Below are 24641 nucleotides of genomic sequence, written 5' to 3' on the forward strand. Positions count from 1 at the left end.
GATTTATATATATATATATATATATATATATATATATATATATATATATATATATATATATAAAATAATATAAACTAAACTAAACTTCGGTCAAAGCTCTAACCCACGAAAAGACTAGACCAAAGACTGGTTACTGCCACAAGAAGCCAGGAATGGGTTTGCTAATATTCAGTATCATACACAAGCCTTCCATTTTCCTTGTCAACCAGAAAAAGAGGGAGAAAGAAGAATGTTATGGGCTCAAACTTTATAGCTCTAACTCCAAAGCCCAATATAAACAATACAATACGTGGAAACCCTGGGCCATTCCAAAGTCCATTTGAGCACCTACCTTATCAAGCGGAAGATAAGGGCAAAGTCGTCACAGACCTTCTGCTTTCTAATTTTTCAAAAACTCTCCAAATTGTCAAGGCGGTTCCTTTGGCCTACCATATAACAGAATCTGGTCTCACCAAAATCACCATTACCACTCACTTTTTTACACATAAAACCTGGCTAATACTCCAGCAAGTCCACCAAAAGTAAAAGGGTAGACACGTAACTAGACTGATCACTCCCGGGTCCACTTCCATCCCATTACTCCACCCAACTGCTACAAGTCAACGAAAGTCAAAACACTACCGAACAGAAAATTCCAAACGGCGCCACTTTATCTGCTCTAAAAGGTAGACACGTCGACGTTTTAGTGGGACATATCAGTAATTCGAAGGAAACCCTTGTCCATAACCGGAAAAAAGGAATCCGAAACATCAGCCCCAATGTTTACTGTTCACGTTTTGCAGTTAGGCAGGTCGGTATTTCACAACAAAAAAAAGAAACCTTGTTTTTTCTAGAGAGAGAAACGCAGGAAAACAGAAACCGCAAAAATGCAAAATCAAACTGAAAACAACAATGATGCAATGAGACTAACAGAAGGGGAGAGAGAGAATCAGATGGATTCGCCGACAGGTGGAGATGGTGGAGCTGAGTCAGGTGAGCTCGGTGGCGGAAGTGGTGGAAGCGGAGGGACAAATGGTAAAGTGAAAGGACCGTGGTCACCAGAGGAAGATGCGGTACTGAGTCAACTAGTGAGTAAGTTTGGAGCGAGGAATTGGAGTTTGATAGCACGGGGAATACCAGGGAGGTCTGGGAAATCTTGTAGGCTTAGATGGTGTAATCAGCTTGATCCTTGCCTCAAGCGCAAACCTTTCACTGGTATAATTCCAAAATCTAGCAACTCCATTTACTGCTTCCTTTATCTCCTTTTCTTTTTTCATGGGTTTCGGGGATTTTTTTTCTTCTTGTTGATTTTTCTGTTTTTTTCTTTTAATGTTGATTGTAGATTTTTTTTTTTTTGGTCTTTTGTTAAATGTTGGGAATTTGGACCGTACTCGAACATGTCAGTTGTTTCGATTGTTTATTTAATTTTTTTCCATTTAATTTTTTTTTTCTCGTGGATTGATAAATTCTTTATAGGAGTTTTGACATTATGATTGATTTGTGTAAATTTTAAGCTTGTTTCAATAGCAGTTGTTGTGTGAAAGAGTGGATTTGAGAATTCCTGATGCCGAGCATGGATATTTTGTTTATTGTTGGGTTGTTAGATTGAGTTTCTAATATCTTTGAACATTGAGATAGGGATGTATGCATTCAAGTTTAATGTTTGATTTCAAAGGTGGTGGTCTTGGAGGGTAAAGTTTGGTTTGGGGGGGGGGGGGGGGGTTATCATAGGTTAAATGGTTGTCGACTTGGCAATCAAGTTGAGGACATGTAGGTTGATGCAATGGCGGGTGCAATTGGGTGTCAGAACACTCAAAATCTGTCGTAAACTCTGCTAAGCACGCTTTACATAGGTAGTTGAGTATGCCCATCTGTTCTATCTACCATTTTATTTGTCAATACGTCGTCCAAATAGATAAACTAGAAAAGTGTAGTCGTGTACAAGGGAAGTATGAATTTGTCATGGATCGCTAGTTGTGATGGCATGGTTATGGTCTTGCTCTCCTAATCATTATAAAGATGGTCTGTTTTCTTTTTTATTAAAATTGTTTTGCTTTCCTCCTATCCTCCTAGTTGTGATGTTTTGTTTTCTGTGGCTTCTTCTCAGCTGTTGTTATTCATGGCCTGAAAAAGATGCCTGATTTCAGTGCGTAAATTATTTGAACGCAATGGTCCAGTCATTTAAAGGCTCAATGGTAAAAGCAAAGGGATACTTTTAAGTCGATCAAGGTGTCTGAGATTACATAACATTTTAAATAATCATGTTCAAGTAAGCTCCAGTTTTGGTATTCCCATTTCTAGGAGATGCCAATTTCTTGATGATGTTGTTTTACACAACTTGCATTTGTTAAGTTTACAGATGAATAACGTAACATAATGTGACAGGATATACAATTGAATTTCTCTTATACTTTATTTTGTCATTCCAAAGTCTTGCTGCATGTTGACATGGCGCTTAAGTTTTTCCTTATTAAGGATGTTAGGAGATAAACAATTTATGGCTAGGTAATGTCTGGTCTCAGAAGTGAGTTATCAGCTTAGGGCCTTAAACTGTAAGATGACCTAGTTCGGTTTTGATGGGATTACCATTTTGGTATTAAATCGGGAATTTAGCTGGAGTAGGATAAGATAGCACCAAACAGGATATAGCCTGGAATTTGTATCTTGGGGAAACTGTTCATAATCCTGGTAATCAATTGTAGTCTTCTGGAGGAGTTCAGGATTATTCTGAAGAAGAATTTTACCTAAGCACGTTTCTTATTAGTATTTGCTGTTTAGCCACGTTAGATACAAATTGACGCCACAGGACACTTCTATGCACAGGCACGTTCACATGCTTCTGGTGGGCAATAGTTGATCCCCAGGTGATGTGTCTATATGATGATGTCACAGGTTCACAACATGTGTGAGACACTTGAACTTCAAAGGATAGAATGAATATACTAATCTATGGTAACATAACACAAATAACATTCAGCTAACCTTTAGGATAGAAGAAAGATTTCTTTAGCTAATCTATTCTTGAATTTGTATCTGGGGGAAACTGTTCATAATCCTGGTAATCAATTGTAGTCTTCTGGAGGAGTTCAGGATTATTTTGAAGAAGAATTTTACCTAAGCACATTTATTATTAGTATTCACTGTTTAGCCATGTTAGATCTGAATTGACGCCACAGGACACTTCTATGCACAAGCATGTTCACACGCTTCTGGTGGGCAATAGTTGATCCCCAGGTGACGTGTCTATATGATGATGTCACAGGTTCACAACATGTGTGAGGCACTTGAACTTCAAAGGATAGAATGAATATACTAATCTATGGCAGCACAAATAACATTCAGCTAACCTTTAGGTAGAAGAAAGATTTCTTTACCTAATCTGTTCTTGCATTGTGCTTCTTTATTCATGCATGCAAGGATAGTTATGCAAATTCCCAGCTCTCATTTGCAATTAAACTCTTTCCAAACTGGAAGTGATTTGTTTTTTATTAGTTTTTTAAAATGATGGTAAGTTATTCATTCCCCTAAAATTTTGTGTTGGTTGCACACTAATCGTTGTGTTCCTAATCAGTACAGTTGTACCTAAGATTTTCCATACAATGAAACTTTAGTCCCTCTGTACATCATTATTCCCCGCTAAAGTATGCTTCACGAGAACACTATTGTGTAGGTTGTAGAAACAAGACTTGAGTTTAACCGTATTAAAACCTCAGAGACTTGAAAGAGCACCTTAAAATTGTTGAATTTCTAACATTTAGGTCTGTCCAACTTGTCCTTCTTTCAAAACTCGTTGCAAGGGTGAAAGCTTACAGGCTTGCTCAATCAGAAAGGTGCAGGTGTGTGTTTGGTAGGAATCTCTGAATGCTCTCCCAAGGAACTTTGTCAGTGGGATGATAACTGCGTGATGACATTTTGGGCACTCTTGATGTTCTTTGTTCATGTTTTTATAATCAAGCTCAATAATAACTCACTACGGAGCTCCATGTTGCGAAGTAACTTATTCATGTGAAGTTTGGATTTCCTTTTTTTCTTTTGTGTGTGTAATTTGCAAATTTTAACCTTCATATGCTGGCTACTGGTACAGATGAAGAAGATCGCATTATAATTGCAGCTCACACAAAGCATGGAAACAAATGGGCAGCGATTGCGAGGCTCTTGCCAGGTAGAACTGATAATTCGATCAAGAATCATTGGAACTCTACTCTAAGGCGCCGATGGGCAGATCTGGTAAGGTTGAAACCAGGAGCCAGTGATGTGATGGAAGATGGCAGCAATGAAAGAACAAGGGCATCGTCAGAAGAAACTCTTTCAGTTTGTGATGTCAATTCATCCTTGCCCGTGGAAGTAAGAGATGTCACAATGGACGATCAACCCAGCCAGCATGAAGACAAAGCTCAAACAGACAACATTCCTCAAACAAATGAGGTCAATTTCGCATCGGAACCAAATGGAAATCCCACCCTTCCTCGTCCTGTGGCACGTGTTAGTGCATTTAAAGTTTATAATCCCCTCAATGATCCAAAATTGGGTTCTGGGCTTTCAAGAACAATTCCAACTCGTGGCTGTATGGTTCAAACACCCAAACCAGACTCGGGATCTTGCAAAATCCTTGAAGATGTTCATTGTGAGCCCCTAGTTCCTTCACGATGTGGGTATGGTTGCTGTGCAACACCAAGTGGGGGTCATCCTCCAAGCTCCTTGTTGGGTCCTGAGTTTGTTGAATATGAGGAGCCTCCTCCTTTCTCAAGTCAAGAATTAATCTCAATTGCTACAGATTTGAACAATATTGCATGGATCAAGAGTGGTCTTGAGAATAGCAGCACTGGGATACCTAGCAATGCTGCAAGCTACAGAATGTCTCAAGGGACTTCTGTTGGCTCACAAATGGGAGTGTCTGAGCAGAATTTAAGAAATGGTCATATGCATTTTGAGGAGGGAAGAAACAAATTGATGGGCACAATAGCAGGTACAATATCAACCCAGATGCCTGCTTGACCTTTGGCAATGCATGCCGAAGTGGAGACCAAACCTGTTACTGATTTCCTCTTGCAACACTGCTTTATTATAGGATGCTATAGGTCAAATTAATTCAGTTGTCATCAATTATTGCTTTTTATAGAAGTTAAGAAATGATTTCACGTGGAGGTTCTTCATTCCTGGCGAAGAGATGATGTCATTTTTTATACAGCCACAAAAATGTTTCTGAAAAATGTATGCAAGACTTGACGCAGTAGAAGAATGAAACTGGATTATATCCGCCATTAGGTGCTTAAGCTTTCTCAGTCATGATGCTTTCTTGTGCGTGATCTTTAGGTCCATGGCCATTATAGTAACAGGCCATAAAGCTTTGCTCTTGTGCAAGCGAGACTTTGTTTTTTAGGCAAGGTCGATGGATAACTCCTCTTTAGCTGCGTAACTCGTCACAGGAATGAAAAATCCACGTGCTTCTTTTCAATAAGCTGCGGTGTATGGGTCCTAATTTAGCAATAGATTTCGCCTGCGTTTTGATAATACAATGCAAGTGTTTTTCTTTGGTTAACGCAGTTGTTATTATTTTTTAAAATATTTTTTATTTAAAAATATATTAAAATAATTTTTTTTATATATTTTAAAAATTATTTTTGATATTAGTACATTTTGATCTGAGAACATAAAAAAAAATATTAATTTCAAGTAAAGAAAAAATTAAATAAAATTTAATTTTTTTCAAAAGCGTTTTTAAAACGCAAAAACAAACAGTATCGGATCAAGACTTATTATCAACAAAAGTGTGACAATAAACTGACGACTTCCTGCATTTGTGTCTTTGATTCTACAGGGTCTTTGGAAATGTGATATAGGTTACAATTCAAAGTGTTTTTTTGCTAAAAAATACATTAAAATAATTTTTTTATTTTAAAAAATTATTTTTAACATTAACACATTAAAACGATTTGAAAAAAAAAAAATATATATATATATAATTTTAAACAAAAAATTTTTTAAAATTTTTAAGAAATATGGTTTTAACCATGTTCCCAGAACACTAATAAATTACACGAATACAAAAAATACAAGAATAATAAATAAACTGAAAAAAAAACGACACTTGAAAAAGAAACTATACAGTTCATTGAAAGTTAACTGAATATTAACATGAAACTCAATTCTTAAACAACTTAACATTAAATGATGAACTATAAAAAAAATAAAAAAAAAAAACCCTAAGTCAACCTGTTAACTTTATGACTGGACACAAAATTGGATAACCCCATGGAAAGAAAAGTGAAAGAAAAAAATAGAAAGACCAATTCCCATTGAAACAAATATCAAGGAATAAATTGAAAAGAAAATCAATTTTAAATATGACCTAAAAAATATAAAGTTAACTCATGTTAACTTTTAAAACTCCTAATCCTAATCATGAGTCTCAGACGACTATGGAAAGGAAAACTCTAAAAATAAATAGCTAGAATTTTAAGTTAATAAAATGCTAAGAGATGAAATAAAAAAAATAAGACAAAAGAAATGGTGATAAAAGGAATTAGGCTAAATTTGATATAAAAATAATTTAAAATAAAATGTTGAGGGAATGAAATTGAAAAAAAAAATTAATCAGAAAAACAAAAATAAAAAACAATTAAAAAACAAGAATCAAATTTGATATTAAAATCAAATAAAACACGTGATTAAGTGATTAAGAGTAAGATTAAAAATAAAAATCAATAAATAATAATTAAATTAAATACAAAAAACAATAAAAAAACACCTTTATATGCTGTTATAGAGAAAGGAGAAAAATGATAAAGATAAAAAAGTCCACACGAGCCCTGCCAGTCTACCACCACCCAGATGAACATATCAACCATTAAAAAACACATGTGAGAAATTATAATTAAACCCTTAGAGGTAAGCTTCATAAAAAGTTCTTTCAGGAATAATTTACTATTTACACCGTGCTTCAAAATGTAAAAATAAATAAATAGCTTTTTATAAACCTTTTAACAAATTCGCTTGTAAAGATAGTAAAGTCTCTATAATATACATAATAGACTTGTTCGTGCTAGGTTAATATTATTTTTTCAATAAAATATTTATGCGACACTTGCATGTTTATAAAAAAAAAAAAATTCAATAATTTGTGTTATAGCCCGGACCTGCTAAATAAGTTAGTTTTATTTAAAATTACATGAAAAAAAAAAAAAGACAAAATAATTATGATAACATGAGAAAAAACCCTTTATCCAATAAAAAAACAACAAATTATTTACTTGATTGTATTTAATGAGTTTGTTTATTAAAATCAATTTATAATAGAAATTGATACATAAATAAAATTTATTAAATGAAATAAAATACTATGTGAGGATTCATATATTATAAATATCATAAAAAATAAATATTTAATTTATATAAAATATATAAAAAATTACAAATAAATCATGTTAATTTTTTAAAAATTAAACATACCTATATAATAAAAAAATAATTACTATTTTAAAAAAAGACTAAAAAGATGTATTAATGGGATAGGTGGGAATGTAATAGTAGTTGTGACTTTAAAGTATTTGTTTTTTTAGAAAAATAATAAAATAATATTTTTATTTTTTTAAAATAATTTGTTTCCATCATCTTATCAAAACAATAAAAATATAAAAAAATAATTTTAAATAATAATTTATAAAAATATAATTTTGTCCGCATTACTCTGCACTGTCTTAATCTAATCCTCAACAGCTCCACCGGCAGCCTCCTACACTTTACCACATTTGACCAAATAGTAAACTTAAGACAGTGGATAATTACGTCAGGTATCTAAAATGGCGAAAACATCATTTACAATCATGGAACAGCAGCTGATCTGCAGAACTCTCCTTTTCATAAAAGACAAGACACTCATATAAGAGCACATGATACCTGGAAAGTCCGCACTACCCCCATCGCATCATAACTTGTATAGAAAAGCATGGGCAATATTGACATCTTGAGAGCTTAAAGCAGACACAACTCATCAAAATCAGAGTGTGTACAGGTTCACGAGGCATATTTCAACGCCAATCAGATAAAAGCACTAAAGAGGACAATAGAAATCTTCTTTCGACACCTACATTAGCCCATGCTGCCTTAGGAAAAACTTACAGTTTTTGATGGGTCACTTCAACATCAAATCATCTTCTAAATCCCTTCTTGCCTTTGTAATTTATATACTCTCAGCCATTTTAGCTCCCCATGTTGTTCTCTGCCAGTCATGCAAATAAACAATGAAAGCACACAACCACAAGATCACAATATTAAAAAAGAGAAGCTAGCAAAAACCTTCCAATAGCATTCCCTGTACTCGCTGATTGACACTGCATTCTGTCCGTAATACCTTTCACTCTCTTTCTCTTTACAACAGGTTCTGTTCAAATCTGACTGACACGCACGAGAGGGGGGGAGACAGATAGATAGCACCTAACACTGTCCAGTGCCAAGTTGTTGAAAAAGTCTTGGGAATTATTCACACTTTTGTCTTTGCGTACCAAAGGTTAAGGAGCTTAAATAGAGAGCTACTTTACCTTTGGCAGGCATTGATGATCTCTGCCTCACGAAGCCATTACATGAAGATTGGCCAACTTGGTTTTAAAAATGGAAACTTTACAAAAACCCCATGTTGTTGTTGTTGATGATGATGTTGATGTTAATGAAAGTAGTCACCACCAGCAGCAGCAGTCAGACGGGCAAAGAAGGTCTTCAAGCCAGTCTGGTTCTTGCAGTGAGATTGTGAAGGAGAGGGGATCTTCTGTGTCAGAGGTGGATCTGGAGCATGGGACACCAGAGATAAAGTTACATTTGGCTAAAGTTGAGAGGGACTGCAGGATTTGTCATTTGAGCTTGGATGCAGGGAGTCTGGAGGGTGGATTGCCTATTGAATTGGGTTGTTCTTGTAAGAATGATTTGGCTGCTGCTCATAAGCAATGTGCAGAGGCATGGTTCAAAATTAAGGGAAACAAGTAAGTAGATAAAGAAAGTACAAAACTGATCTTTTTGATGTGGGACTCCATATCTTCTGGTTCTTAGCATTTATCAGTTTAGATGTTGTGCTCTTAATGCCACACTACAAAAAATATAGTAAAATGTAGTCCTGCAAATGATTTTTGACATGTGTAGGGAGATGCCTATTTGTTGATTCTTGGGATTTTTTAGTTTTTTTTTTTTTCAGGTAAATAATTATGATGAAATGTTAAGGTCTTGACTTGGCATTACTAGTTTGTCAGGGGTTTCTACAACTTGTGAGTCAACTAAGCCAACGATGGGATTACTAAATGGGTGTCATATATGGGTTCAAATCTTGTTTCAGATGGTCATTTGCCTAAAGTTGGTGCTTTTGGAATCTATAGGTGGAGATACATGCTTATTGTTTTTGTGAATACACAAGCTGTGAGGGAATATTTGGTGAAAACACCAGCGAGAATAGCCGAGCTTGATGCTAGGAACATGTTAATGGGGACGTAATTTAGAATAAACATTATATAGGTTTGTGGAGAAATTATAAGAGATTATATTTAATGGATTGAGAACTTATATGATTGATTTTTTTTATTTTTTCATTTGAAGATAAAAAACTCTTAGAATGGCTTTAGAATTTCTAAAAGACCTACAATTTAAATATTATATAGATCGATCTCTACTTTGCTGGAATGGTCTTAGTATTTGTCTTGGTTTGGCCATGGATTGGATGAGAGTCTGTAGTTTCTATGTCAATAAATTCAGAACGACAACTGACACGGGCTTATTTTGATTGGTATTTCATCTTCTCGTTCTTTAATTTCCTAAACAAAATGGAAATTATTCTCCATGAACTCATGCCTTCGTATGAGTAATCATGTGTTCTATCGAGTGCACAGCATGTTCAACATGAGAGATCATCTATATCATGCTTCTGTATTTTCTTTGAGAATGACAGGTTAGAAGTATTAATGGACGATAACATTGCCAATAGCTATTTCCTGTCCTTATCTTGTGTTTACCATATGGAATGTATTCCTTCCTAAAATTGTATTGATTTGAGTTTAGATAGACTGTCACAGTATTCACATAAACCATGTGAACTGTGTTGGTTACAATTTAAACTCAATTGTTTTGGTGATATTTCTTTAAAAAATCTGATTGCAGAACCTGTGAGATTTGTGGATCAATTGCACGAAATGTTGCTGGTGCAAATGAAAATGGGTCGGCAGAGCAGTGGAACCAGGCCAGTGATGTTGCCGTGACAGCAGCACCGCCCGTGCAACCCGCAGATACACGAAACTTCTGGCAGGGCCACCGGTTCTTGAATTTCCTCCTAGCATGTATGGTCTTTGCCTTTGTTATCTCCTGGCTGTTTCACTTCAATGTACCCTCTTAATCATGTAAGGGGTATTTCTTGTCTCCTGGATTTGACGATGGAAGAGAAGGAGACGAGCATCATGGCAGGTACCATCGTGTACCAATTGTACGATCTGTTTTCCCATAAAGTTAGCGATTCCCATGTCTGCTTGCTGTCGATAGTAGTATTAGAGCTTGAACACTGTGATATGTGTTGTATTGTTGTTGATTTTCTTCACAGAATCAAGTAGAGCACCATCCAGTGTTGTGAGTTTGATTTTTCTTTCAGCATTTATGTTACGATGCTAGTGTTCTCAGCAATCCTCTCAACTTTCTTTGCTTTCTGTCTGTCAATCCATCTTGGACTGAAGAACTTGATAGCCGCACCATTCAAGTTATGTCAGCTGTAAACAACACATCAATATCTGCTTTTTAGCATCATTTGGAGGTTTCTTGTGCCATCTCGATTTCTTGTATCTATTTATAATTAAGGGGGCGGATGATGTTAGGGCCATGGCGAGGGGGGCCCCATGGAATTACTCCATTCTTGAAAGAATTGGAAGGGTCCAATGAGGCCAATACATTTTTCATGTGGTGACTTAGTTAGATAAATTAATTGTGCGTGACAGCCTTTTTTCTACTCGATCCATCGACATATATCACCAGTCAGGGCCCCTTGGTCGGGCGTCACTCTTACTAAAAAAAGCGAGAGAAATTCGCCAAAAAAGAAGGGATTGCTGTGCTGTGTGTGTAAAAAGAAGGGTATAAAAAACATAAAATTAAGGGATGTATCTACCAATAGGTGTGCCAAGAGGGCTGGCAATTAGCCAAGAAGCCATGTTTGAGATGATCTCCGCATCCTGGAATGATTAAAGTAGTTATTTTGTTTATTTTATAGTTTTTTAAAATATTTTGTGTTTTGTATTATTGTAGTAGTTATTTTTTAAAGTGTTTTATGGTTGAAAATACATCAAAATAATTTATTTATTTTAAAAAAAAGTGCACTGTAATTGCATAAATAAATGTATTTTGAATTGATATTTTTTAAAGTATTTTTAAATGATTTTTAATATATTTTTAATTAAAAATATATTTTACAAAAACATTCTTCATCACATTAATAATTGTACACTAATAGTTTGGGCCGGGTGTGTAACGCTTAATGTTGGGCCTGGATAGATTGGCCTGACGTGTTCCATTTCCGTAGCATAGGTATATGCCGTGCACGCACACACCTACTGACCTGCTTTCCGTTCTATCTCTTTCGGCTTCATGCAAGTAAACATAGGTGATAGGGCTACTCTTTTTCTTTTTCTTTTTTTGAAAATAACAATATTGTTAAAAAAAAAAAAAAAACTGTGAATACATAGGTTTATTTTTATATTTTAATTTTTTTTTTTAATTTATTTTTTTTTTAAAATTAAGATTTTTCGATATTTTCATATCATTTTAACGTTTTAATATTAAAAATAAATTTTAAAAAATAAAAAAAATATTTTAAATAAAAAATACTTTAAAAAATATTTTTTTTATTCATAAGTTTTGGGCAAGCTGAGCACAGAGGTTGCTCCTTTCTTTGTCCTTATTAATACATGTAGTTCTGAGTTTTTCCCTTCAAAGAAAAACGTTATCGCTTTTGCTACTTGATGATATGATATGACAAACGAGACGGTTAGGAACTTAGGATTAAATGTGTATTAGGTTTGGAAATGTACTGATTTTTTTAAAAAATTATAATTAATTTAAAATATAACTAAATCTTTCAAAAACTAATAATACATGATTTTTACATGAACCCGTCAAAAAAACTAAAGCCATCTCCAAATCTTTTCAAGTTACAAGTCAAGTGTATTTTTGGATCAAAACTCATTATATGACAATTTGTTCAAATACACTACAATATTTCTAAAAGGCCAATCCCTCGATCAAGAGACAATACTGATAGCCTGGAGTCGAGAGTTGAACTCTATAAATTTCATATCTCATCCTCCTTTTTCTTTTGTTTTTCAAAAAAATCTTTTCAAATCAAAACACACGACAATATACACCTATTTGATGAATGTGTTATAATATCGCCGTTATTAACGCTATATAGATCATGAGAAAAAAAATACGCAAACTAAATTTAGCCATTTTGTTTCCATGATCCAATCTAACCTTGTCATCTAACGGAAGAGGGGACGATGAGGCTTGCAAGTCTAAGCAGCGATCAATGGATGCGGTGGTCAGATAAGGTCAACGTATCAGCCTCTACTAAATAAAGTATGTTATTTTTTAAAATATTTTTTATTTAAAAATATATAAAAATATTTTTATTTTATTTTTAAAAAATTATTTTTGATATAAACGTATTAAAATAATCTAAAAAATATAAAAAAAATATTAATTTTAAAAAAATAATTTTTTTAAAAAACACTTTTAAAACTTAAAAATAAACCGGGCTTGCCATGCACACAGCTAGCTCGCCATGGGGAACTGATTGCTTCTTTTATTTATTTATTTCTGTTGTTTTAATCTGTGCAATATTTAATTAATTACAGTTATATTGTCATAATTTAAACTTGCTCTCGCTAGTAAAAGGCAGTAATGGATATTTTCGGTTGAGTTAGGTTTTTTATTTTTAAAAATAACTAAAATAATATTTTATTAAATTGATTCAAAATCCATCATAATCTCACAGCAAAATATATAAATCAGAGCACCAAAGGCCTTGGCTTGGTGTGGGAGGATGCTCCTCCTTCCACTGCTCCTGAGTTCGAGTCCTTATATACACGCCTTGTCATCCGTTGGTGTCTTACATGTCTACATGTGGATTTGCAAGGGTGTTCAGTGGCAGTGGGATTAGTTCGTGGTGCGCGCAAGTTGGCCCGGACATCCACGTAAATAAAAATAAATAAATATATATATATATATATATATATATATATATATATATATATTATATATATATATATATATCTCAGAAGGTGAAACGAAGGATAAAATCTCGGAAACTAGGGAAAGGGATTTTCTTCTGTTATAGCTTCTGCGCAAATAGCGAGTTTATAGACCCCTTTACTTTTAACTGGAACGAAGTCGCTATCTTGATTCATGAGTAGAAAAGCACAATGACTTGCAAGAAAGAAGGAGAGACAGAGTGGGGGTGTCGTTGAATGGAACTAGTGGTTCTGGTCTGATTCAATTAATTTTAACCTATTAAAATCAAAACCAAACCGTTTTTTTTCTTTTGTAATTGGTTTATTCCATTTATTTTTTACAGTTTGTTTTTTTTTTAATTAATTTTTTTTGTTTACTTTATTTAATCTGTTTTTTGAATTTTTTTTTTTATCACCCTGGGTGATCACTCGCAATTTCTTCATAGGATGCCTCACTAGCTTTTATTGCACTTTTGGTAATTTTTAAATAATAGCCTATGCCAATGGAGGCGCGTGCTATGCTCGTGAACGCCGTTCCTTTCTTTGGCAGAGGAAATTATGAATTTCTTTTTTTATCAAAGAAATATGAATGGCATTTGAATTGATTATCGCATCCCTTATCCTGTTGTTATTTTAAAGAGAGAACTGTGATGCTATTTCTATACCATACAAAATGTATTTTTTTTATTTTTTTAAAATTGTTTTTTTAATATTAATATATTAAATCGTCTAAAATTATTAAAAACAAACTGAAAAGAATAACTGGGCTGCACAAAGAAATGTTACCGTACATGATTGCTTACCGCATCAAAACGTAGGGCCCAAAAGAATATTATTACCTGCAAATAAAAAATAAAATAAAATATTTTAGAGAAGTTTTTAGGTATAATTGAAAGTCATGCAATTAAGGATTTTGTTCATTAAACTGTGTGATGGATAGAATGTTTGGTAACTTTGTTACCTGGTTGCCACCTTTGCGGATCAAAGGTAATGAATCATCCAAAAATGAAGTAGCATATTAAATTTAACAGCAACGTGCACAACATAATTGCAGACATTTTTTAAGCTCTCAATCCTTGGATCCTCCAATGAAAATCTAAATATATTCCTACTGTCTTGGTCCAGTTAGATAAAATATCACGCCATTTATTGCAATTCAGTTCATCCACAACAAAATCCAGAAACCAGCTAAGACGGCATGGCTAACGCGACACAGTTTAAGATTGATTTGTCTGTGCTCCGAACAAACATGTCTTTCGATTTGAATTAAAATGTCGGTCGCATGCTCCGGCACTGGGCATGACATTTTACTTTTAATTAATCAACTTCTTCGGATCAATTCTTATCTTGCAAATAGATTATTTAGAAACATGATTGTATTTTATATTTTTAAAAAAATTTAATTTTTTTGTTAAAATATATATATATTAGATTTTTTTGATGTAATTGATCTTAAAAATAATTTTTTTAAAAAAAAAAAAAATTATTTTAATATATTTCCACACAGAAAAATACTTTGAAAAATAATAATTTAAAAAAAAACCATAACTGCTTACCAAGGCAGCAAGGTATTCATAATCTCGAGATGGAGCCATTAATTTGCTCTCTACTTTTATAATTAAAGTGCCTTTTATGAATTACTAGATGCTGATCAAGAGTTCTATATACAGTACCTCTCTTTTCCTTTCTATTTAATTAAAAGCCAGACATGGAAGATAAGTAGAGGGTGTTTGGAGTGTGTTAGTGGTTGATTTTTTAAATAGTTTTTCGTGCTGAAAAGCATGTCAATAATATTTTTTTATTTTTTAAAAATTATTTTTGATATCAGCACATCAAAACGATCTAAAAAGTACAAACCGCACTCAATTTTAGCAAAAACAAAAAAAAATTGAATTTTTGAATCTGTTAGTCTACGTGCACTTTAATCTCTTTCTCTCTCTCTTTTTTATTTTTTTAAAAAAGAAATTTGTAAGTCGTTAATTAGCCGCTAAATTAGAATAATCAAACAGAACCTCCTTAATTTGGTACCTGTCTAAATCAAAGAGTTGTAAAGATTCTAAATAATATATAAAAATAAGTATATATTGCTGTATGTATGTATATTCTATCCATTTTCTTAATATTTGAATTCCATTAATTAATGATACAGTCAGATTGGTCCAAATATCAAAATCCAACCCTTCATAAAATCGTTATAGTAGTTTTGAAAAAATAAAGCTGACCTTTCAATCCTAATAAACAGAATATATATCACTTACGCAATGAGAATTTAGACGGCGATAATATTAATGAGCTTGAGGAAAAATGCAGAGCTCCTTGACGACTTTCTATCGTGCAGAAACTGTAATGTGTAGAGACAGTCCATAATTCAATTAAAGCGACAATTACGCAACATCAACACCATGTATCTTTTAGAAATTTCAAACTAGAATGCTAAAAATCAAAACAGAAGTCGTTGGGAAGAAATAGCTAGCAAAAAGAAACAAGTGATATCCAATCCACCAAACCCTTGAATTTTTCACATATATATCCGCCCCGAGGCCTTACGCCTTGGGCAAATTTGATCTCCATTAATATAATATAATCACTCCATAGAATACACCGGTAAACAAAGTCTATAAAGAAAGAGAGGGAGAGCGTGCAACCACGACGGAGACAAAGAGCACCACGTTTGTAGCGGCCAATGGTCGGTTGGTAATGTTCACTAGCTGCACATACAGTACTCTCTTGAACACAGAACACCCTCCCTTTCAATCCAAGTCTCTCTTTCTTTAGCACTCAAAAAACTCTAAAGCTCCCGTAACCCTCTCATCAATATTTTTGTGCCAAAACCAATCAAAGGCTACGAATTACTATCTCCTTTTCTCTAATATGAGGAAGCTTTGTCCAAATTTTGATCGTGAAGATGGGCTCGATACTGTTCTCGAGGTTCCAATCCCTGAAGAAATGTTTGCTTCTAACAAGCATGGTAATAGGTCATGGCAAAACATGAAAGCCTGGATGAGACCACACAACGAAAGGTCCGTGACAACTCTTTTTGGAGGCAAAAACGCTGAGATTCAACTCTTGCTTGGTGTTGTTGGTGCTCCATTGATCCCACTTCCCATCCTTTGTGATCACCAGTTCATCAACCGTAACATCAAAGACCACCCTATTGTAAGTCCGGTTAATCATTTCTAATGATTATTTCTCAGAATCAAACGTCTGGTCTTGTCGAGGAGTTTTTTTTTTTTTTTTTTGTGGTTGATTAGTTTATTGAGTTTTTTTTTTTTAATCTCTACATATATTTGTTGTACAGGAGTCATCAATGGCAAAATACATAGTGCAACAATACATAGCAGCAGTGGGAGGAGAGAGAGCTCTGAATTCAGTGGACAGTATGTATGCAATGGGGAAAGTGAAAATGGTAGCATCAGAATTTTGTGCAGGCGAAGGGAGTTTGAAACAACAACAGACGCTGAATAGTGAAGAATCAGAAACATGGAGGTGGAGAAATGGGAGGGTTTGTTCTATGGAAAAAAAGACCTGATTTATGGTGCTTGGAATTAGTAGTTTCTGGGTGCAAAATTAGTGCTGGCAGCGACGGTAAGGTGGCTTGGAGACAAACCCCATGGCACCACTCTCATGCATCTAGAGGCCCACCTAGGCCTCTTAGACGTTTTCTCCAGGTAAAAAAACCCACGAATCTAATGGTTAATATCTGACATTCTTATGAGTACTTAGGATTTCGTTTACTGATTTTCATGGCTCTGTACTTTTTAATTGGCTTTTCCTCACTGTTAGTACTGCTGGATGCTACGGTTACAGCTATCCAGCTTCTAATCTTTGAGGTTTCCTTAGATTTTTTAGAAGAAAAAAGGGCCAGCGCATGAATTTTATGTTCACCTCAATTCATCAATTTTCCACTTGAGTTCCATTTCATTTGGTTTTTCTAAAAGAAGAGAAAGGGCCATGGCATGAATTTTTATTTTTGACTTACTGTGGGACCAGTAGCCTACCAAATTTCTCCAATTATCAGGGGCTGCTGTTTTCTGCTTTGGCACTAAATTTTGAGGGGGCAAAAAAAAGTTCAAGTAAAATAGTTCTTAATAATCAAAGAAAAATCATTGAAGTTTTCAGCCAAAACTTTTAGGTAATCGAGGCCCAAATTCCTAGAAGGGTAAAAACAAACTGTTGTTTTTCAACGGAGCCAGTAAGAAACATACAGGCCGTAAGCCCATTATGTAACTCAATCTTTTTTAAACAGTCATCTTCATTTTTTTCCCCCATTGGAATCTCGCAATTTTTATACTCAGAACAATCTTCTTTCTTTTTTTCCTTTTTATTAATGATGAAATGAACATGGTTTTTGCCCATTTGTTCCTTCAGTTCTATGAGCATGACCTTCCACAATACATTTTCATCCTGCTTTCACAGATTCTCATATTTTAAATGATAATAAACAGGGTCTTGATCCAAAGTCTACGGCCAACTTATTCTCCAATTCTGTTTGCACTGGCGAGAAAACAATCAACAATGAGGATTGTTTCGTGCTAAAACTTGAAGCTGAGCCCCCGTCGCTAAGAGCGAGGAGCACTAGCAATGTAGAAATAATTAGGCACACAGTATGGGGCTATTTCAGCCAAAGAACAGGTTTGTTGGTTCAATTAGAAGACTCTCACCTTCTAAGAATTAAAGCCTCAGGCAATGACGGCATTTTGTGGGAGACCACATGGAGTCATCAAAATTCAAGACTACCGAACCATAGATGGGGAATTAACATAGCATACAGGGTAGAACTTCGGTCTCGTTGTTCAGTGTTCGGTGAGGAACCCTCAGAAAGCCATTCAAGGACAAGAATGGAGGAGATTTGGGCTATTGAAGAGGTTGATTTTAACATAAAAGGACTGTCCATGGATTGCTTTTTGCCACCTAGTGATTTGAAGAAGGAGGAAGAAGGGTGTGATCATGTTGCGATTAGCAACAGTGCAAGATTACCTTTCAAGATTCGATCAGCTTCTTCTAGGTTTAGTGTATCTAAGGTTGTTGCTATCGATGATGTTGATGACTCCGATGAAATTTACGATGAAGATGATGATCGCGAATAGTTGTAGATTTTTGTTCTTTCCGTGTAAATATATCAATCAATCCAGCTATATGCACTTTAATTTTGTATTTTTTCTTCTTCTCTTTGCTTGATCAACTGGCTACATAGGAACGGGTAACGGTAGAGCTTAGCATTTTTCCATTCTCTATTAATTGTATATTGTTTGACTTTTTAGGGGCTTTCGCCAACTGCTAATTTTATAATCAAAACTTTTGTTTTTTAAATTATGATTCAACTTATAAAATCTCATCTCAGGAGAAAATCCAACAATCTTCAACGTTATACCCTGAAAATTTACCTTTACATTGACTTGATCAAACAAAACCCTCTGGAATTTTTTTTGATGGTTTTATGTCATTTTATTAGACCCATTTTACCGTGATGAAAAATAAAAACACTCTCATTTGATCAAAACAAAATAAAATTGAAGAATGTGTTATGTAATTATTTTTTTAAAGTGTTTTTCATGTTGAAATACATTAAAATAAATATATTTTTAATTTTTAAAAATATTATTTTTAAAATTAATACATCAAAATAATTCAAAACATATAAAAAAAATTAAAATTTTAAAAAAATACAACTTCCACGCGTTTTCAAAAGTGTGGGCTAAGAAAGAGAACAGTGGGTGCAAATTACAGAACTTCATCGTACAACTATCCACATCATCGAGTATGATGTTGACTTTTTCTGCTTTTGAAGGAAAAATAAAATCTCAAATATCCATTTGATTATACAAACTGCAGGACCTATCTGGTATCCATGCCAAGAAACTCCTAAACTAGTTTTCTAGGAGATGCTTTATATTACCAAGTTTTTAAAGTTGTTGTCACATTTTTCAGTCTATACCCCCAAATAATCCTTCAAGAGGTTAAATTATTGATTTAATTTTTGGAGGCTGGCAAGTACTTGTGAAATGGACCTTTGTGTAAATGGGGATAGGAAAGTCCTGGCATGTTATGGCAAGAGCATCCTGCTCGAGCTCCTCGAAAGAGTTCCCGATGAGTCCTGGTGAAGCCTTGCTTTCGTTTACCAATCCGGCTACCAGACAGTGAAATTCTTCTGGGTCCTGTGTTTCAATTCCTGGAAGATCTAGCTTTTAGCGGGGAATCTCTGTAATTGGTTCTTCTAGTTGAAGAATCCAAGGTCAAAAAATAAAATAAAATAAAATCATTTGGCTTCAAATGAGGACAATCATATCATGAGATTTCCTTCGAATAAATAATCATATAATTCAAGAAAACCTGCATGATGCTGTCAAGAAATGGGATGGAATGAAAAACGTAATGATAGAATAAGAAAGGGATAATTTAAGACGCAAAGATTCATCACTTGAGAAGGAATCACTCACTTCTTTAGTGGTTGTTTAGGGAATCGCTCACCTAAAGATTGCTATTAGCGTTCTACCACAATTCCTCAAATAACATGATTTTATAGTAAACAAGCATACATAGCTAATCTAGAGACTCAAATAAATATTCAGCAAGCTTTTCATTCTTCAAGATTGACCATCTTGGAAACAACTATGTTGGACTAGTAATTATTATTGTTTGGCTAGGCTGTATCACTGCAAAAATCCTTGACGCTCTTCAATGGAAAATTTGCAACATCTCGGTACATAAATGGAAGGAATAAAAATTCATGCATACACAGCTCATCAGTTCACTTTCAGCTTTATCTTGATTGTTCCAAAAACTATGCAAGAATCGTAGGAAATATGTTTTGGTGATTGTTTCTGCTCTGAAATTTGAAATGCAAATCTTCCGCATGATACTGTTAGTGGAAGTATATTTAATAACACGCATACCAAGACATTGAACAAAATCCTCCAGCTAAAGTCAGGTCTTGCAGAATGAGTTATGAGATAGCAATCAAATTCCATTTTACATCAAACGAACAGAAATAACAGGATAAATTTGAAAACTTCAAGTACCATGAATGCAATAAACATAGACTCAAGGCTTTGATTGTGATATGCAACCTCATTGCAAAATTAAACATGAATTAAGAAGTTACCGAACACAGACAGAAGCCTAGAATGACATGATGTAATTAGTCAAGCTCTCAAGTGAATGGTAAGAAGAGCCTCCATGGCTTAGACAAAGGTTCACCTTCTCTTTCAAAGACACACTTCTCTGTCTCATTCCCTGCCCTTTTGTCTCTACCATTAGTCCTTTAACTGCCCTCTCTATATCCCTTCTCTCGAGTTTATTATACTCCAAGTGTATCCCAATTTTCCAAACATCACTGACATACCTAGCATTTACTCTTTGATCACCAGAAAAAGGCTGACAAATCATGGGAACCCCTTCACATATACTTTCCAATGTGGAATTCCAACCATTGTGTGTCCAAAACCCTCCAGTGGCAGGGTGTGCTAGCACCTGTTGTTGAGGAGCCCATTTCACGATATAGCCCCTTTTACCCACCATCTCGAGGAATCCATCCGGCAATGATTCGGACCATTCCGAGTCCCGAACTGATCCAGGTCGAACCACCCACAAGAAGGGTTGATTGCTATGGAGTAGCCCCCAGGCCATCTCCAGAAACTCGGTCTCATTTACCGCAGCGAGGCTCCCAAAGCTGACATAGAGTACAGAATTAGGAGTCTGGGTATCAAGCCAGGAAATGCAGCTTTGGTCTGGTGTTATCAAGCTGCTTGAAGCTGGAAAGTACTTGTAAAATGGACCTATGTGAAATATTGGCACATTAAAGACCTGGCTTAATTTGCTCAGAGCATCACGCTCAATTTCTTCAAACGAGTTCCAAATTAGGCCTGAACAGGCCTTTGCTTGATTACTTATATTTTCACACAGTTGATGAAGAGTCGCTGGACATCGTGTTTTGATCACAGGAAGATCTTTGACTTTCAACGGTGGAAGCTCTTGCACTGATTCTTCTAATCGGGAATCTGAAGAGAGAGAAAGATGGAGGAAATGAGAAGTGCTTAGCTAATGTTTTTTAAGTAATATATTAAAAAATTGCATACACGGAGACATAAAGAAGATAAAGCACCTTGAATTGGGAAGTAACCCCTTTCTCGCAGAAGGGGGAAGGAGGCAAAAGCAAGAAAAGAACAGATACTAGTTGTCCTCATGGCAATAGTTGGAATCTTAAAGCCCTCGGCTACAGCGTGAGTGAAGTGCCAAGCAGCATCTGTGATCAAGCAAGCAACGGGCTCTTGATCCATGGCATCCAATAACAGCTTAGCCAGGCAATCTCGAAAGGGCTCAACACGCTTTGAAATGAGGTTTGAGAAACGGATTACACCATCTGCAGTTGAAGCATCATCTTCCAACAAGCCATCAGGAATTGCATGGAAAGTGAAGTGAGGACACTTCGAAGGATTGGGAGCATTGAATTGAGTGTGGATGATTGTTATGGAAAATCCTTTAGAATAAAGGATGTTAGCAAGCTGAATCATAGGATTGATATGCCCTTCCAAAGGCATTGGGAAGAGTATAATTCGCCGACACTTCCTCTGCTGCACATGGGACTCTCTTATATCCTCCATGGAGTTGATTTGTTTCCCCTGGTTCCTTCTTGGCTTCTCGATTGTGATATTGGATGCGTAGACGAAAAACGTAGGTTTAAAGCGCGTTTCGAAATAATGACAAATCATAGGATTGATCATGAACGATAATGACAATAAAGCCTCCCTGGAAAGCATACCCATCTAGCTAATAAGAGTAACAATGGCATGTTCATGCTTCGTATGGCTTGTGGGCTTTTTCCTAAACAGGGAAAAAAACTGTTTGTTCTAACTAAACGGGCCGGGCTCTCAGGTTCGAGGCAAGCCCCTCAAAGGCTTGACTTGGAGAGATATCCAGCTAGTTTTGGGCCTTGTGATTGATCCTGGTTTTAAGCAGCTTCGAAACTGCGAGGAGTTCACCTGAAGAGATGACCTTAAACAGGTATTTGTAGGGTTTGTTGTTTTGCCCGTGTACTCTTTTATTTAAAACAAAAAAGTTTTTCCCTTCTAAAATATTCGAAATGTATATAAAATTTACTTGCTAAAAAAAAAAACGAAATTTCATGTCAACTATAAATAAAAATTTAAAGGTGAAATTATTATTTTTTTCATTAAAAAATATAAATCATTATAATGCAATAATTGTATTTATATAATTCTCGGGGGGGGGGGGACCAAGTAGTATTTATGTAAATCCTACATAACCTTCCAAGAGTTTTGTATGGGTAATGGACACCAAGTTTATATAATTTCATTTACTTGAGTGGTGCTTTGACTACTTAGTTATTTCAAAATTATATTTGGGGTATGGCAACTTATAATTAATCAATGCATTGATCACTTTTTTAATTTTATAAATACAGTTAGTTAGTTTGATTTTTATTTAGTATAATTTAACATGTAGAGAAGTTTTAACAAAATAGATATATGATGGCTAAGCTAACTATATATGGAGACTGGCAGGGAAATAACCGTAAATTTTTAAAATTAATTGATAATTAGTGGAGATATATAAAATAACAAGTATAATTAATCATAGAAAAACACATATGTAACTTACTCACGTAGTTCAACAATTTAAATATATTTTACGGACTAGACAAGTAGTGAAAGAATTATTAGGTGTCACATTAAGTAATCAAAAACTTATTTCTTTCCTTTTTTTTTCCTAACCGTCCAAGTATAGAGATTGTAAACCCGGTGAATATTTCTTTCAACCTTTTAGATGTTTATATATTTGGATAAGTGTTTTATTTTAATATTTTTTACTTTAAAATATATTAAAATAATTTTTTATTTTTAATAACAATATATTAAATTTATAAAAATATTAAAAAGTACTAATTTAATACCGTCAATGTATAGAGAAATATCCACTTTATCTTTCCAATTTAAAATCCTCTCTCAATTCTTGCCCCTTTGCTTCCACCATTAGTCTTCTAATTGCTTTTATTATTATTATTATTATTATTATCTCTCAACTCTCAACTCTTCTCTCTAAGTGCAATCCAACTCTCCAAATATCAGATATCGGTCATATACCTTACATTTAACATTTGGTCTCCAAAATTAGGCTGACAAAGCATAGAGACTCCCTCACATATATTCTCCAACATGGAATTCCAACCATTGTTCGTCCAAAAACCTTCGGTGGTAGGGTGTGCTAGCACCTCTTGTTGGGTAGCGCATTTCACAATATGCCTCCTTCCACCTACCATCTCCAAGAAACCATTTGGCAATGTTGCAAGCCAGTTCAAGGCTTGGACAAATCCAGGTCGGACCACCCATAAGAAAGGTTGATAGCTACTGGCTAGCCCCCAAACCATCTCCAGAAATTTAGCCTCATTTACAGTTGCAATGCTTCCAAAGACATAGAGAACAAAATTAGAGGCTTGGGTATCTAGCCAAGAAATGCATCTCTTATCCTGTGTGAGTAAGCTACTTGACGAGGCTGGGAAGTACTTATGAAATGGAAATGTATATCGCGGAGATGGGGAAATCTCTGCGTAATATTGTTAATACAGCTTGCTCAAGCTCTTCAAACGAATTCTATATTAGTCTCAAAGAGGCCTTTGTTTGATATACCATCCTGTTCATTAATTGATGAAGAAGTCCCAGATCATGCATTTTAATTATAGGAAGATGTTTGAATTTCAACTGTGAAATTAAGCTCTTGGACTGGTGCTTCTAGCTGAGAATCTGAAAGAGAGACAAATGGAGAAGATACCATTCTCGCATTAGGTTTTCCAAAACCTCATTGAAGCAAACCATCAAACATGCTACAAGCACGCGTACACAAGCCACACACAAAGAGAAAAGGCACCTTGAACCGGGAAGTAGCCCTTTTCAAGCAAATGCGAGAAGAAAGCAAATACAAGGAAAGAGCTGGTACTGGTAGACTGTATATCAATTATTGAAAGTTTAAAGCCTTCAGCTACAGTTTTAAGGGAAAGCCAAGAGACATATGTGATTAAAAAAGCAATAGGCTCCTCCACGACATTAATATTAACAACAACTTCGATAAGCAATCTCGAAAGGGATCAACACATTACACAGTTGATATTCTTGTCACCGATAAATTAATATTAACCCAACCTTTGTTCGGTGTTCCGCCTATGTGATCACTTTCTATCGAGTCCTCAGACAATATGCTTTATCAATTAGGTCTCAAATATTTTAAATGATTCTCAATTCTATCCTTTTTTCAAAGTTTGTTAATATTTTTCATCTAAAATGCTTATTTTATGCAATATAAAAAGGGGGGATTATCTTTAACTTATCATTTTTATTTTATCTCTTCTTGATCAATTGTCTCTAGAAGTCTAATTACTCCAGATTTATCTTTATATTCTATATTATTCTC

The 24641-nt window shown here is 34.6% G+C and overlaps 3 protein-coding genes and 1 pseudogene across 7 annotated transcripts; 3 read left to right on the plus strand and 1 right to left on the minus strand.

Annotated features, from left to right (window-relative positions):
* Positions 1-768: 768 nt before the first annotated feature.
* LOC118059645 (transcription factor MYB1) lies at positions 769-5252 on the plus strand. The gene is made up of 2 exons (XM_035072554.2): positions 769-1194; positions 4064-5252. Exons 1-2 carry the CDS (start codon positions 867-869, stop codon positions 4972-4974), a joined length of 1239 nt encoding a protein of 412 aa, XP_034928445.1. The 5' UTR covers positions 769-866; the 3' UTR covers positions 4975-5252.
* A 2743-nt stretch (positions 5253-7995) lies between these two features.
* LOC118059646 (uncharacterized) lies at positions 7996-10746 on the plus strand. Its single transcript, XM_035072556.2, has 2 exons — positions 7996-8951; positions 10114-10746. Exons 1-2 carry the CDS (start codon positions 8587-8589, stop codon positions 10343-10345), a joined length of 597 nt encoding a protein of 198 aa, XP_034928447.1. The 5' UTR covers positions 7996-8586; the 3' UTR covers positions 10346-10746.
* Positions 10747-15653: 4907 nt separating this feature from the next.
* On the plus strand, positions 15654-18374 carry LOC118059649 (uncharacterized; annotated as a pseudogene).
* A 527-nt stretch (positions 18375-18901) lies between these two features.
* LOC118059647 (UDP-glycosyltransferase 76B1) lies at positions 18902-21930 on the minus strand. Of its 5 annotated transcripts, none has more exons than XM_073411636.1 (3): positions 21322-21930; positions 20418-21217; positions 18902-19389 (listed from the first exon to the last, which is right to left on the minus strand). In XM_073411636.1, the coding sequence occupies exons 1-3, from the start codon at positions 21926-21928 to the stop codon at positions 19348-19350; spliced, it is 1449 nt and encodes a 482-aa protein (XP_073267737.1). In that variant the 5' UTR covers positions 21929-21930; the 3' UTR covers positions 18902-19347. The 5 variants fall into 5 exon arrangements, with proteins under 5 accessions (XP_073267737.1, XP_073267738.1, XP_034928449.2 ...); XM_073411637.1 differs by having other exon boundaries at positions 18902-19434; XM_035072558.2 differs by having other exon boundaries at positions 18902-19434; positions 20323-21217.
* Positions 21931-24641: the final 2711 nt, after the last annotated feature.

This window comes from Populus alba, chromosome 10, assembly GCF_005239225.2.
Source record: "Populus alba chromosome 10, ASM523922v2, whole genome shotgun sequence".
Classification (NCBI taxonomy): Eukaryota; Viridiplantae; Streptophyta; class Magnoliopsida; order Malpighiales; family Salicaceae; genus Populus; species Populus alba.